We start from the raw sequence: 16,573 nt of genomic DNA, 5'->3' as shown, positions 1-16,573 counted from the left end.
ACAAACATCGGTATTATTTTTATGCACTATATTATTACCTCAATGTAAAGGTGGATATTCTGTGCTCTAGCAAGCATCTGTCCACTTTCCTTTGTTCTACAGGCTCCGGTGAATGCAATGATAACCATTGCACATTGACAATTTTAAATGTAACTTTGAATACACTATTTCTTATTAGTTCTGTCCAGCCAGCTGTACTAATTACAGTCAAATATACCAAAATCAAACTATAATGTTTTTATAGATTACTTGACATCATTGCAGATGGAGGAAAAGGGTTGTATCTTACTTGTGAAGATAAAAAGTTACAAAATGTATAGAAGACACAACATGAGTAGATCACTTTCATTCTCAGTGTTGAGTCCTTTGCTAGACATACAAATATATGTGAAAACCCCGTTTTCTGTATCGATTTGATGCAGGTTAAATACCACACATGAATGATCCATTTAAAGAGGGAACAACCCTCCCCAAAGAACACCAAAAAGTAGTCACTTTGATTGTAGAATCTTTACTGATGCTTTAATGGAAAGGACAACCAGACTAAATTGATTGTCTCCTAATCCACTTTTAATTGCCAAGTAGCTTCACACACCTGAGTTGCGAGGCAATTACCTCCCCCTACGCTGACACTTTGACAGAATCATTACTGGCCATTTCAGATGCCACCGCTGCCGCAGTTGTGTCGACCCTGCGACTCACAGTGGGATCCCTTGCCACAACTGTGACAAATCATCTGAGACACAGAAACTGCCAATTGCAGGACAAAGAAAATCAATGGAAGCAGCTTAATGTGGTAAAACCATGTTGACTCTGAGCCAAGCTTAATGGAGTAGAGGGCAAGCAGTGCAAAGCCAACGGACTCTTTTACATGAATATTTTCATCTGAGTAATTAAAATGCAAAGTAACAGCATATTCATACTAATTTGTTGTAACTTTACAGTTCTGTTAACTCATTTGTAGGGAAGTTAAAGCTGAGTCAGCAATGTGATGTAATCAGTGGGGGACTGAGAATGAGGAAGATGAGAACACATTGTGTATCAACAAATTAACAGAATATGTGATCAGACATTTAAAGAAAACAAAGTGACCATGTCATTTTCACAGCTATGTTTTTATTTGTCAAACCGAAAGAGCTTCTGTTTTTTTTAAACATCTTTTTTAACTGTACACAGTTTCTCACTCTCCTCCACAGGCTTGAAGCTAACCAGCATTACAATAGGTACATTTTCTGAATAGTGATTGACACTCAGACTGAGGAGGTAAGAAATAATACGAGCAGACACAAAAATACAAAGACAGGATGAGTTTTCACTCAGCTCCCTTTTCGAACATGTGAGATGAAGTTTTACAATGCACAAGACAATCGATGGCGAGTACAAAGTAAAGGCTATTAGATCTTTATGGTATGCAAGAACATAATGTGCCTGTGGACATCTGTGTTATACTGTACTGTTCAAACTCATACATCATGCAAACTTCCTCAAAGCTTTGTAGCAGGCCTGCTGACAGAAAGCTGACTACAAAGATCAATCAGAGCAGATGCTGGCCAATATATAGTTATTTGGCAATCAACAATTGAAGAGTGCACAAATAATCTGTTTACTTATCATGTGTCCATCAACCTAAGGAATGACAGTCACTGACACTGACACATATTGGTAATGTACAGCAAAGTCTTTCAGTGTAACTTACATTGAAGTACAGTAACACGAGTAAACATTTCCAAGATATCCTATTGTGATTTGGCAAACCAGAATAAAATGTGCTATACTCAGTTCAAATTATCCAGATAACAATCAAAATATGTTTTTGTTTTGATTTTACGGTTACTTCTCAACTACAACAACATCCATGTTGATGGCATGACAGCTAAAAATGCCCTGGCACATGATATAAAGTAAGCATAAACATATTTGGACAGTGACACATTTTCTTGGTGTTTTTTTCTTGCTGTGCTTTTAGAATTAACCCTCATGTTGTCCTCAGGTCAAATTTGACCCGTTTTCAAAGTTTTTATATCAAAAATTTGTTTTTTTTAACCAAATTGCCCCAAAATAACATGGATGGTTCCATAAGACGCTCTTCACAAAGGAAATTAAGGATCATATCTCTATTTCCATAGAATGTGGGTGTTGTATTCAATTTCAAAGCATTATCCTAACTTTAACAGATCTGTGATTATCCATTACCTTCATTCCTCTGATCTTAACCATTAGTCCAAGTCATTCATCATTTCTGCTTTTTCTTACACAAAAATTAGAAAATTCCATATAAATGAGGTTTATTGAACATGAATTCCAAAAATAAGTGTAAAACTAGTGCAAATAAATAGGTCTAGTGGTGAATATACTGGTGTTAATGGAAAAAAGTGCCAAAAACGTTGAAATAAGCAACAAAAACGTAAAAAAGCAAGCATAACAGTGTCTAAAAGAGTTTTAATTCTGACCCGGGAGGACAACACAAGGGTTAAGTCCAATGTGATGAAAATGACAGTGGCACTCTTTTATTTCCAATGTAGTCTATTTGGAGAGGTGGGTGCATTAAATAAATGAAAGGTTTTATGTAGGCTTTTTCAGGCTGGGCTGCAATCTCAGAACAAATACATTGTGTTCATATGAAATGATTGGATAGTTAAGTGACTGAAAGCTGGCAAGTCTTACATGAAACCCGGAGCATAAAAGTAGCTCTTTTCAGCTCTGATTCTAGCACTCAAGAGCTTTGGGAAAACTAGTCAAGAGTGGGAACCACTAGAGTAATCCAGGCCTATTTTTAAGCCATGTAGAATGGGGCTGTAAGGTTTGACACTGCTACGATACCTCAGGTACTTGTTTACTTCCATTTATTTAACCAGCCAAGCATCACTGTTCATTTACTGAATGATGCTGCCAACAGCAGAATCCATACAGTGAAAACTGCTTAAATAGAATATCTTGACGCATCTTCATCCCCTGTAACCTAACGTGTCTATTTTTAGCTCCCTGAAACCATTTGAACATGCAGAGAGCTGCTGTCATGTCATGTGAAAATACCCACAAGCTCTTTCACATTTCATTACTATATAATTTCTCCTCCAGGATGAAAATAAAGATTAGACCCCCTGAAATAAAGAGGCTGTCCATATTTAAATTAAAGCTCTGTACTGTTACCACGGTTCATCATCATTGTAGGTTTGAGATAATGACATTGATTAATATATTATTAATATTGACATTTGCTCTCTTTTGAAAGAAGAAGAAATTAATTAACAATTATCATTTATCATACTGTATCAAAGGGATTGATAAAAAAAGACTGCATTCTATATTTTAATTATGCATACATGGACATGGTTTAAATAACTGCTCATACTCATTCAACATTTTCTTTAAATAATAATAAAGAAATCTTAAAATAGGTGGCCAAAATTGATACATTTGTGGGTCAAAATTATGAATGACATCTATCCTGAGCTTTGTAATTGATACAACTTAGATCTCCAAGACAACAGAGAGACATTAAACACAGAGTTTATGCATCGGACAGCTGAGACAAATAAATCTAAATAAATACAAAAAAGAACAAGCACAAACAATAATTCCAAATATCTTAGAAAAAGTGTAGCGATAATCAAATATTAGAGCATTGAGACAATTCAACTAGACACGGTCTACAAGTTTCAGTGTCAGTACTGCAGTGCCACGTTTAACTGTAGTGCGTGTTTATTGTCTCACATATCAGTTATCTTCAGTAAGCTTTTGCAGTGTGTTTTAATGTTTCAGAACTACTTAAAATGCACATAAAAATAGGTCCCTAAATCAAAGCCATTGCTGTCAGGGCTGGAGGTTTTAAATGATTTGTCATAATATACATTTATAATTCACGCACCATGCAATTTCTTAGTCTTTTACATATAATACAAGAGCATTAATAGTGTTTTGATTGATGTAGTAGTAATGCCAGTGCCCATTAGGGTAAAAGCATGGCTTGAGGAAGTGTTGTAATCAAAGTAAAAATATATTTGATAATGTGATAACGTGTGATCTCTACATGGTATTTTAGACGGTTTAGTAGTTATGGTATGAAGTTGGTTAATTATGTCCAATGAAGCATGGCAGACAGATTTCACATCTTTGTTAAAAAGTGACACTGTACAATAGCTTCCATGGCAACAAGTTTAAACCACAGCGAGAACCCCTCTCCAACTCCACTACCAACCCCACCCCTCCCATATATATATTACAGAAATACATTCCAAACAGGATGGTAAATCTTGAGAAGAATAAAAAGACAAAGATCACACTTTGAAGAAGGAACTAAAAGACAAAACTGGATTAAGGGTAGGTTTTAAATCATTGTACAAAAAGAACAAACAGCAACCCACCACAACCAAACACGTATTATTGAAAAATCCGTTGGAAATTGATTTCTTTTTACAGGTTGCACAGTTTATTTTTGAAATACTGGGCGAGATACTCCAGTATGCCAAGGGATGGGGGACGATGGCAAGAAAGATGGACGAAAGGACTTCACTCTTCCTCTGTACAGCCGAGTACTTCTGCACGCAAAGTGATCCTGCCGTACCATGACCAGGGAAGGATCCGGATGAGCCGAGCGTAGATGGGTGGATCTATCACGTTCTTTCGGTGTGTGTCGTTGTCAAAGTTCCCTTGGAATACCTATAAAGACAGCAGCATCGAGGAATTATTATTTGTGCAACCAGGAACTATAGTCAAGTTATGGTCTGCTTGACACTGAAGAAGAAAATCTGAATTTGAATGGTGCTGCATTACTTAAGGGATTTAAAGACTTGAAACATGGAAATCAAATGCTTTAGAAGTCAACATGTTGTGGAAAAATATATTCAGTAAAAAAACCCACAGAAACCAAATATAATGCCTCTTTACTGAGAATCAGGTTCAGAACATCCCAGACCTTCAAAGCCACATGCCTGAACAGGTACTGCATGAAACGCAGCCAATCAGAGCTTCAATCCAAACACTTACCAGTAACAGTACATTCTCTGGATTCACACTATTCTTGGTTCTTTTCTTTTATTGTACCACACATGTGAGCACATCAGCAGTTTCCCCCTGTGGAAAACTGTGTGTTGTTAGAGCAGCACAGCTGGAAGCCCCACCTCCACAATTAGTGCCAAACATCTACTGTTGTTTATCCTGCTTACTGAGTTGTGTTATTAAAACGCACAATATGCTTCTTGGTCTTCATTTTTGTCGTACATTGTTTTGAATGTTTCACCTTGGCATTAAATAAAAGGCTTTGGTGGTTGCCAGAAATGTTGCTATGAAGGGAAAGCCGTGTTTCTCTAGTATTGGTTCTGTAAAACTCATAACATATTGTGCTACAGATTAATATGCATCCTGGATCAACACACCTACACTTTCATTATGTAGGTTCTGGCATATCCTTCACTGAAGTTGAAAATCCAGTTGTATTTAATTTAAGATAAACATTCAAGTCGTTAAGAAAGAGATTTCAGTGTCTGATCCACAATTATATCACTTAAATAACATTTAAGAGCTTTGAGATATGTTTTGAAATAACAGTTCAAAGGATAACTAGCTACCAGATATAAACAAGCTACTTGTCATATTGTATTGGGACGTGTGCTACATTATATTGTTGATTGCTAGACGCTTTGTGTTGGTGTGTGCTTAATAGACAGTAGAATTAAGTATAATAGGAGGAAAATGTATCTACATGGACTGCTTCATTGAAGGATATGATCATTTTAATTAAACAGACATTATTATGCCTCTGTAATTGGGATGTAATGGGACTCACTGTTGTGTGGAATGGAATATCAGTGGGCCAAATCTAAGCAGGTGCTGGAGACAGAGGTTGACCTTTTCAGTGTAAAGCTTCAAATAATTCTCTTTCAAACAATCACAGGAGCTGGTTTGGGTCTAGACAGTCAAAACATGGTCTTGAATTTTTCATTAAAAAAAGTGCTAGAAACAATGGCCATGCACTAAAATCACATTAAGGATTTTAGAAAAATAGTTTAGTCTGTGAGGACAAAATGTTGACAGACTATATATCATCAAAAAAGAAGGTCAAAGAAGAGATTTATTTTTGCCATATATGATACTAAAAAGAGATTTTGAGTGGAGTGCCACATTATACACTACCAACTGTAAGAAACCATTAAATAAACCTCCTAGGTAATCACAAATAGGATAATGTAAATAGACAAGAGGAAATGAATGCCTCGTTCACATCTATGGACTTCTGCAAGTGTTCAGTGTAGGTTAAAAAAGAAATTATGCATGTCATTTTAAAAGTTACATGCACCAGTGCATGCATACAGAAAAAGGAATTTCGAGCCTCGTTAACTAGCACGGTTCACTGAATGTCAAATGTGAAATGTGTGACTGTGAACTTGAAGTTGTAACTTTTTATTTCTTAACTCTTGTATTAAAACTTTTCAATTAACTTTCCTAATATTTTTTAACCAACTTTAGTCTACTGTTGGTGCTCATGAAAACCTAAAACATTACAACTTCTCAATACAGCACACAGATCTAAATAAGGATACAGTATTGCTCAGATTCTATAGAAGCTGTAGCATGAAACATATGGTTTACAGATACTGTAAAACATTCTCTCATGGGCCATTTAGTTATCCAGTAGCAGCTGGACATATAAGATATAATTGGCCCTGATCAATATGTGATGATGTGACAAGATATCAAACCTCTGCCTCCTCTGCATCGTAGATGTTTCCATTAATATGACTGATTTCCTGTAATTCTTTATTCTGTCGTTTTCGGTGCGTGTGTGAGTTACTCTTACTGCAGACAAAAGCTGAAATCATATGACAGGTGTACTCTTTCATTACTGTCCTTATTTCATGAGTGCAGGGCACCTTTTCATCCTACATTCTTTTTCCTCATTTTCCTCCATTGTTCAACCAAGAAGAGCTAGGAAGAACAATTTTTTGTTATCTCAGTCGGTGTTAAGATTATGGTATGAGCCAGTCTCAGGTTTCTCCCGCTGAGTACCAGACTACTCAAAACATGCTATTGTTTACTCACTGTTAAAAAGCCTAACCTTACCCCCATCTCTAAATTACAATGTATGTCTCAAAGTGTAGACACCGAAATCTGCAGTATGTATTAGAACAATATGGCTTCTCGTTTCATGGTTGATAGAGCAGCAGCAGCAGCAGCAGCAGCAATGTGTTCTGGCCCACATCTGTTTCAGCATGAATTTCCCAATTGCATAATTCTTACATATAATAATATTGTATTGTATAAATCTTGAGTAAAGCCCGTCAGTTTTGATACCAAGCACAACATTTTAACAGTTTCTAAACCATTCTGTGTTGACGTGTTCTTTTCACTTGTTATTGTATTTCAGAACTGCAACATTTGATGTCGGGAAGAGAGGAATGTGTCACTTTCACACCACACCTGTAATGTGTCAACAAGGGCATATGATAGCACAATATAAAAGGCAGGACAGGAAGGCCATGAAAGCAGCAGCTGATTGAAATATGACAAGAATCTCTCCTAGACTGTCTGGGGACCTGCACAGTGTCAGAGGCAGTGTCTCTAAAATAAACTGTCTGGAACAGGATATTTGAAGAATCACAACAACATGACAAATACTGTAATGCTAGGAAGAAAAAACAGAAAAGGTATGAGCAAGGTGATGGATGTATCCTCAACAGCAACATATTGGTAAACCAACTTCAAGTGTATAAAATAATTCAGGGGCGGAAAGAAAGTGAGAACAAAATACTGTATTTCATTTAGATTCACTACAACAGACAGAAAATTACACATATTTAAAGTAGAGATATTCTACTTTAAAGAATGGATGTAAGGCGCAGGGGAGGAGGGTCTGGCTAGTCAACACAGCATTCCGGGATGGGAGAAAAACGTGCTCTGGCATTTCTTTAAACCAATCACAATCGTCTTGGGTGATGGTGCCTCTGCAAAATAGCCTCGGGAAGGAACTTGTTTTGGTAGAACATGTGTACGTTCAAATGTTGTTTTAGTCTGGCAACAGAAAACTCAGATTGGACAGGATAGTCTAGCTAGCTGTCTGGATTCACCCTGCAGAGATCTGAGGAGCAGTCAACCATAGTCCTCATAAATTTAAAATTCCAACACTAAGAAAGCAGTATGTGAGGGACATCCAGCCTAAAAAGAGAGACATCTGGGATATATATATATATATATATATAAACATATACGCATATATACATATACGAACTACTACATTAATTTGCATGAATGACGCAGCCGTTGTTGCTGAAGCCCAACCTGCTGTGCCTGACCTGTGACCAACCTGCCTGACAGTAGGAGAAGTATTGGTAGTATAGTAGACAGGGCTGGTTCAGAGTAAGTCTCACTTCATCGCCCCAAAGTATTAGTGCAAAGTAATATTGTAATTATTTTATCTAGAGACACACGTGTATAGGCCACATTTCTCTATGTTTGTCTTCAGACTGACCCAGGAGCCACAACTCTGCTCCCAACTATTGATTTCCCAGGCTAGTAGAATCACAGTACGCATTACTAAGGCAGGCCTTATGTGCCCCCCATACTTCATTATTTAAACCTGCTGCACAGGTCAAGGGAGCAGGATGCTCAGATCTCGTTGCTCTCTGCCCTCATGTTGCCTTAGCCGGCCTGGGTGATACCAGGGAAACTCAGCCACGTCTTCATTGAAAGGTCAAGAACGACATGAAGCCTGGAAGAGGCAGTTACTTAACTGGAACTGAAATGCACAACTACTTCTTTTAAGAGGACGCAATATGTGATCTAGTTATGTGTTTTTCTAATCATGAGGTGCATAAAACCTTGCAGCCAATATTTTCCATGACTGTAGGAAAAAGAAAATCTGACTATTAGTGGTTAATCTTCAGATGATCGTATCCACAGCTATCTACCATTCAGTTACCCTCCGACCTGGAGGGAATTGAAGGCTCTAATGGCTAATTAACCCTGTGTCAACTGAGTGAAGCACTATTAAACATAAATCAATTACTTTTGTGCTTGATTGCCCCGCATCAACTGACTCTGTAAATATTGACACCCAGAAAGAGCAGTGGTGCAGGAGGCAGAGTAGTGACCCAGGTGTGGAGAGTGTGTACATGTGGGAATGCAGCCAAGCTGATATGTATAATTATGGACTGTATCCCGATTTAATTATGTATAAACAATGGACTCTGTTGTAACGTGTCTTAGTTACAAGTGCAATACACATTTATTTGGGATTTGGCTGTACAGAAAAGGCAAACAAGGCAATCTATGGATTGTGTAGAGGGATACAGTTGTGTGTGTGTGTGCCACTTTGCCCTGCTTTGACAACATCTGTATTCTGACAGAGCCTCCTCTCTCAATCTAGATCTAACTGCCTGCAGCCTCTGCCACACAGGAGCTGGAGGGGGGAGCTGAGACGAATACTTACAAGCCTCTACCACTGTGCCCGAACCAGACACACACACGCACGCACGCACGCACGCACACACACACACACACACACACACACACACACACACACACACGCTCGCACACAGTGTATCCCTGCCAAGTCGAGCATTGTGGTGTGGCAGGAGGAGCCTCAGGAGCCCAACAGCCAAATGTGTCCTCTAGCATTAATGGCTGCTTCAGCTGACTGAAGGGGGAAAACACCTTGAAGAATGATACATCTGAACAGCCCCCTGGCTGCGTCTAGGGACAAACTGATTGACATTCTCAGAAGCCTTGCTAAACACGACTGCCCTCTAATACAAAGTGCACACACTCCGATTGACTGCCTATCCATGGTTTTGCTCTGACTTACAGTATACAGCAATAACAACACAGGCTATAGATGGTTACAGGAATGGCTTGTATCTAATTTAAAGGTATTTTTACATCCATGTGTAGCTTGACGAAAGTGCTGCTCCCCATGGAGTTATTTCTGAAAATGAGATTAAAAAATAAAAGATAACCGTTACCAGTACTTTTCTCTCCTTTTCTTTGCTATCTAAGATGATGCTTGCCAGGCTTTCGGAAGTCATCCAGTGCTCAGTATTGAGATTGCTTGAGTGAAAATAATGCTGAGCATGCAGTGGCCCGATCCAAAGATCATCGTGGGTGTTGAAATTATAAACTCTCAAGCAGGAAATGTGAACTGCAGAGATTGAAAAATATTTCTGGTTATTGGCTGCTGCACTGGCTCTGCAACAAGGATGAGGGCATTGCAGTAAATGACATCTGGCTATTGAGGGGCGTTATTTGGCTTAACAAGGTGCTATTTGTCATATTTCAGGTTTAGGTCTACCACACTGAGCCAAACTAAATAGAAAGCCCTTCTTTAGGAAAATCTAATTTTGAAATGGCAGTTAAAGCTATCACACAAACTCTAGAATCAGTTTTTATGAGAAAGCCCAACATCATAGCGGATGCTTTTATGTTTACTGACTGCAGGGCATGGACTGCAGTTGAACTGTGAAATCAAGTATGACGGCAAATTAAAGAAGAAAAGGATTTCAAGCCATTAGAAAACTATCAACAAATGCTTTCATATTGGATTATTCTTTTTAAATGTGTGAAATAAATTTGCATGAATAAATGAATGTGTGCCAATACTTATTAAAGATTGAATCTAGTGCTATCAAAAGCAATCTATCTTCAATGAATGAATCAAATACTATGCAAAATAAGGGTCTCAGGGCACTAAGATTTGAATCATCTGTGCAAACCTTTACACTTACAAAATATGCACAAAATAGAGATGCACCGATTACAATTTTCTAGGCCGATTCCGATTTTTCATTGAGTTTGACCTGCCGATACCGATTTTAGCAGATTCTGATTTAATTTTTTCTAACCACTTTACAGCACACACAAGTATTTTTTTTCTATCTTTTCTTTAATAGAACATTTTACATTTTGCATAGAACATTTTTTTAACAGATAATCGATCGCTATGAAATAGAACTATATAAATTACTCCTGGTGTGGAAGAACCATTTCCTTCTATTCACATGAAATAGACACACACAAAAAAAAATTGATATATTTAGCAAACGAAACTTCTGTATGATAGCAGGGAAAACAGGAGAGAAAGAAAAAAAAGACTTGCTGTCCGAGGGATAACTAGCCAGTGGAAATCGTGTGTGTGCGTCCTTGAGAACTGTAAGTCGTATAACTTATGTGGTCAGTTCATTGTTAGCTGGTGATTTTGTTGTTTGAGTTCTTCACCTGCTAGCTGGGTTGCACTTGGCTGTTGATTCGATATAATGGCGATTGTTGAACGCCCTTGCTCACGTTTGTATTTTATGTGCATTATTTACATGCTACAGTAGTTACACTGTATTAAGATAATGTAATTAATAGTGGGTTTATTGTTATTATTTGCTAGCCTATATATATATATATATATATATATAAAATTCCTATGCATTGTGTATGGTAGCCACGACAATGTTATTTATTTACAGCATTTGATCGGCATAAAATCGGCATATGTCAGACTGACCGGCCGGTCGCTGGTCATGGCCGATAACGTGAAAATCATCCAATTCCGGTCACCAGCTGGTCCATTGCTGCATCTCTAGCACAACATTTTTTTTTGTTCAAATGGAACACATTCTAAAAGTTGGGTTAATTTCATGCATTTTTTATGATCTTAAACACTATGAAATTATGTACAGAACAGATTATACTGTATATTTATCATGATCTCAGTGTATAAAACTGTGAATGATTTCAAGCACCTCTATAGTATTTGCGTTGTGCAATAAGCATGGATGGATTCTATGGGATCTCAGTTTCTTAACCATGGTCAACACTATTGACCATCAAACCATGAATAAGCAGAAGAAGTTGGGTTTATCGTTCAATAACAAGGCAAAAGAGAAAAGTAAACACTACCTCTCTTGCCACCAGTGCCTGAAAGACAAGGAGCTTCAGCTTTCGCAACACTGTGCCTGCAGCTCTCCTGATAGAGAGGCTGCTGCAGCTCTGTTCTGTCACTGTTGTCGTGGGCGATTGGAATGGACATGTACTCTGTTGAAGGGCCGTAAACAAGATTTTCAGCATAGCACTGGCCAGGCCAGGTTGACAGCAGTCTTATCTGATCCCAAACCAGAGAGAGGCAGTAGGACAGACTAGGCAAGCTCAGTTTGGGACACAGATAAGAAGATGTTAAAAGGAAGTGGAAAGGGAAAAAAGACAGGTCCTGGAATTGACATTTTCGCACTTAATACTAAAAAAAACATTGCAGCTTTGTGTTTTTGTTTCTGCTTCAAGTTTCTGTCCTTCCTGTGCATTCTTCTGTTAACGCTCTCTACCCAGAATGCCCCTTGCCTTCCTGATGTGATATACAGTATAATTCAAAACGTTCAGTACTCAGTTCCCAAAGACGCACATTCAGTATTCCACAGTATCTTTCAGAATATTTGCTATGTGTACTGTACATGACAAGATGTGTTAATCTGTTTAACAGTACTGTCAGTTTATAAGATGGCAGACATGGCTTAATAATCTGTGATTTGTTTGATTGTGGTTAGTATGGGCTGTGAAATCTTCTTACCTTGTCCTTCCCCTGTTTCTCATCTTGATATACATTCCACCGCTCCCCATCATTACTGTACGCCAGTTTGTATGAGCCAACAAACTGGACATGGCCAAAGTCTTTAGCTCCCTGGGTGATGATACCTGTCACCTTGGTAGGCACAAGCAAGTCCACCTGAGAAAGGAAAAAAACAGAGAGAAAGATAGTAGAATGATACATGTCTCGAGAAACTTGGCCAGTGAAAAAGTTTTAGCGATGTTTAATTTTCACAATCTAGTCAGCATCTTTTTTTCCTTCTTTTGATGTCATCAGAGGATTTACTGTATAAAGACATTGGGTGCAAAAAGTCAGTTTCAATTATTCACAGAATATTGAACAACAAGGCTAAGTCCACAACCTCGCCTCAGCAAAACAGAAATCACACACCGCAGCAGCTTCTGAGACCCAGACTGCTCCATTTGGGTTAATTTTTAATAGGTTCTCATTTGTTGCAAACCATTTACAACGCAGGGATGCTAGGCAGTAAACATGCACACTGTTACTTACATTGCCATTTGAGTATTTGATTATGCTTCATTATTTAGAAATGTACACAACATTGTTGGGTTGAGATACAAAACGTAGTTACTCTGAACCCCAAAATGCACAAAAAAAAGAATCAGTACGCTTGCTATGCTTCAGAGAAAATACTCTGCAATTCTGTCAAAAACAGGTCAGGTAAGATTTTTCCACCATGTTAATTATGTCAAATGAATAATGTATTTGAACAATCTGCCTACTAACATGAACAGTACATTCCAGTGAAAAAAACTCATATTGTAATGGAACATAAAGGGTAGTATTATAAAACAAGTCACTCCCACTGAGCTTCCATAAGCATAAACCAGCAGGTGTTCTGTAATGTTACGAGTTCATTCCACATAATGGAAAAAGTGAAGAAACACTTTGACATCTCTGTAGTACATTATGCCAAATGTTACCAACACTTTGATACTTCTAAATATCAAAACATTGAGAGTGTGAAATTTAAATAAAAAACTTTCCATGGGATTACTTTCTTTTAAAGTGCATGCTATTTTATATGAATGTAAAAAATTGGAAGCACTGTCTTCTGCATTTTCAACCCTTAAATGCCCTTAATAGCTTAGATGTCACTTATGACATGCATCTATGCAACACCAATTCACAGTCAATACAGGATGAAAAACAGGGTGCCACTTAGGATTTCGCTGTCACATGAGAAGACAGTGAATACATTTAGAAGCACAGAGCGAGCAAAAGTGAGAGAAACACACGCATGCAGATGTATGTCTTCTGGTGAATATACACAACATTGAGGCAACCATACATCACACTAATTGGCCTGGTCATAGGCCAACATATACTGTGTCACACGGCTCCGACAAAACAAAATAGGGCTGTGCCTTTGTAGATTAAACAAAAAAGCAAACAAACTGAATGCATGAGTTATGGCTCAGTTTCATTCTACTTCCCAGTCTCAACACATTGCAGAACACCACTGTGCATCTCAGCACATCGCACCGCATGTTTATTGCCTGCAATGTGTTACAAACCCTGAGCAGTGATGGAAATGAGCTCACTCAAGTTTACATCTCTCATGAGGTTTCAACACTGCTCGAGAGCTTCTCTTTCCTCCCAGCTATTCTGCACCCTGGGTATTAGAGGGGTCTTCTTAAATGCAGACCCCTGCTGTGTACATAAGCAGGCATAGACCTGGTTCCTGAAATACATGTAGACAAAGCCATGCCTTGCCTTGCATGCGAGTACAAAGCAAACTCTTGGCTTTTTTAAAAGGCATCCAAGAGGATAACTCCCAGTTCTCCATGTGTCATATATTAAGCTTAATGAAAGTAGGACAAAGGACATTGCAGTTTGCATGCATAGATAATGTTATACTTAACAATGCTGTGGTTACAGGTATACTATTATGCAGATGCTGCACAGTACTGTACCCATGCATGCTTCACTTGCTGTGAAACAAGTTTCTCTTTTAAATGGAAGCAGCCTCTACGTTGGTTTTTGTGTAAAGTCGTGTTTATTTCTGTTTCTGAATGTGGCTATTTTCCTGTGATGTATGTGAATACCTTTACACAACAGCTCTGTAATGTCACAGCAATCTGCTCTGTAAAGGGGGCCAGAAAGAAACAGTGGCAAGGGCTGCTTGGTTGATTTAGAGGAGCATAACACCTTGCATTGTAAGGCTTTGATTATGTTCCAGTTGCAGAACGTTGAGGTAATCTCGTTCTACCCAAGCAGTCAAGTCTGCCACAGAAACAAAGCCAGGCTTGAAGGGGAACCTGTAATTGCTGTCACAGGTATCGGTCAAAAAATACAACCGCCCTTAGCGACGCCGGCTCTCAACACTTTGATGGCCCAAACTGAATTAGGGAGCGAGATAAGCTTGTTAAAGCAAAGCCTCTCCTACAGCCTTCTGTTCTTTCTTCCATCACACTCTCAACCCCATTCCCCTCTTCCATGAGCTGTTAACCCAGACAAACTAGGAGTGTGTAAATTCTTTATAGCAAACTCTGAACGCTCATGGCATAGATGTTTCAAGGAAATTAAACATGATAATCAACTTTGGGATTTTGCTTGCTCTGTCTGAGATTAAAAATGTTTTAATCTAATCTAAACAATACAGCTGCACATTGCAGGGGTCAGTTACTTATGTGTACTTCTCTTTGATGGCAACATGAGAAGGGGCAACACTTGTGCACTTCTGCCAGACAAATACTCATCCCCACTGCTCATTAAGAGTTGGCATGTAAATCTTGTGTCCCTATTTGAAGTGGCTTTGGCATTGCAGGATAAAGAGATTAATGCATTAATGCAGAGAGGCAGCTTCATAAGGAGCCAAACGAGGCCCAGCATCCTTTTTTTTTTATGAATTCAGCACTTGCATACATAGCATCCTGCTGACATTCTCCCTCCAGCTGCGCTAATTTAACTGTATGTGTTGAAGACTCATTTAATCTTCAAAGCCTGTGGGACATATAAATGTGTGTGTGATGCATACTTCTTGTATATTCTCCCTGGTCACAGTGCAGAATTCAGAATTGCATGCACATAACTCACAGAGGAATGAGGGGGACAGTGCTATGGCCCATCAAGCCCACAACAGGGCAGCTATCATTAAAGCTTAAAGCTGGGGAGAGAGCTTGAAAAACACTCTTCTCTCCAGAGGAAATCTTGAAAAACCTATAGCAGGTCATTTTCCTTATCATACGCTGAAACACAACATGCTAAAAACCTTTGCAATGCAAACCTCATGTGATATTGCTTAACATGAAATACAAAAGAAGAGACATCAACATTTTTAATAGAAAGTCTGCATCAAAAACTGGTGGTGTTGAGTTTAAAATAAGTGGCATATTTAGGTGATATGGTGGGTCTTATGAAAAATGCTATAGAGTTGCATTATAGGACATGTATGATCCAGTGTTTCTGGAGCTTGACCCATACTGAAAGTCAAGATATTGTGGCCTCTTCTGCTTCAATTTTGATCTTTTTATTTTGTATTTATCCATCTCTTGTGAGTCCCTTTAACTTTATGGAAGTGCAATAATATATAGAGAATAGGCTCATGTTTTTTGCCTGCTTGTCCTCAGGGCTATGAGCAAGGATGTTCTCAATGGTTCTACCAAAACAGTTCTAGCTCCTTATGACCAAGATGGAAAACTATTAATGTAGGACACAGAGCACGATATATCATTCCTTGACAAGAATGTGCATAATAGAGCAGACACATTTGATGCAGTCCCTCTATTTCTGAAAGCTTCATTACCAGCCACGTTCACCTTGTGAGTCTGTGGGTGTGTGTGCATGAGTGTGTCATTATGGCAAAATGTGGTCCTGGAGATACCTACTGTAGTAGGAACTACCACACAGGCAGTTTTGAATACTTTGCCAGGTGTTTATATTTCTGTCTGTCTGTCTGCGGACAGATTTTGTCAGCGCGATTGATCACAACAGTGCAGGTGCAATCCCAAAACTTTACAGGTGTGTAGTTGAGATCAAAATGAAGGCTGTGTA

General features: G+C 38.5%; 1 protein-coding gene across 2 annotated transcripts in view; it reads right to left on the bottom strand.

Annotated features, from left to right (window-relative positions):
• Window positions 1-1,110: 1,110 nt before the first annotated feature.
• Window positions 1,111-16,573, bottom strand: part of edil3a (EGF like and discoidin domains 3a) — a 132,179-nt gene continuing 116,716 nt past the window's right edge. For both annotated transcript variants that reach the window (XM_078250522.1, XM_078250523.1), the window contains exons 9-10: window positions 12,539-12,694; window positions 1,111-4,659 (exon numbers count right to left, since the gene is read on the bottom strand). In XM_078250522.1, coding sequence (XP_078106648.1) covers window positions 4,510-4,659; window positions 12,539-12,694 — 306 coding nt within the window. In that variant the 3' untranslated portion in view covers window positions 1,111-4,509. The remainder of the gene's footprint in view (window positions 4,660-12,538; window positions 12,695-16,573) is intronic.

The sequence above is a fragment of the Sander vitreus genome, chromosome 5, assembly GCF_031162955.1.
Source record: "Sander vitreus isolate 19-12246 chromosome 5, sanVit1, whole genome shotgun sequence".
NCBI lineage: Eukaryota > Metazoa > Chordata > Actinopteri > Perciformes > Percidae > Sander > Sander vitreus.
Note: the sequence above shows the minus strand (reverse complement) of the source record. Positions and strands in the feature narration are given on the sequence as shown.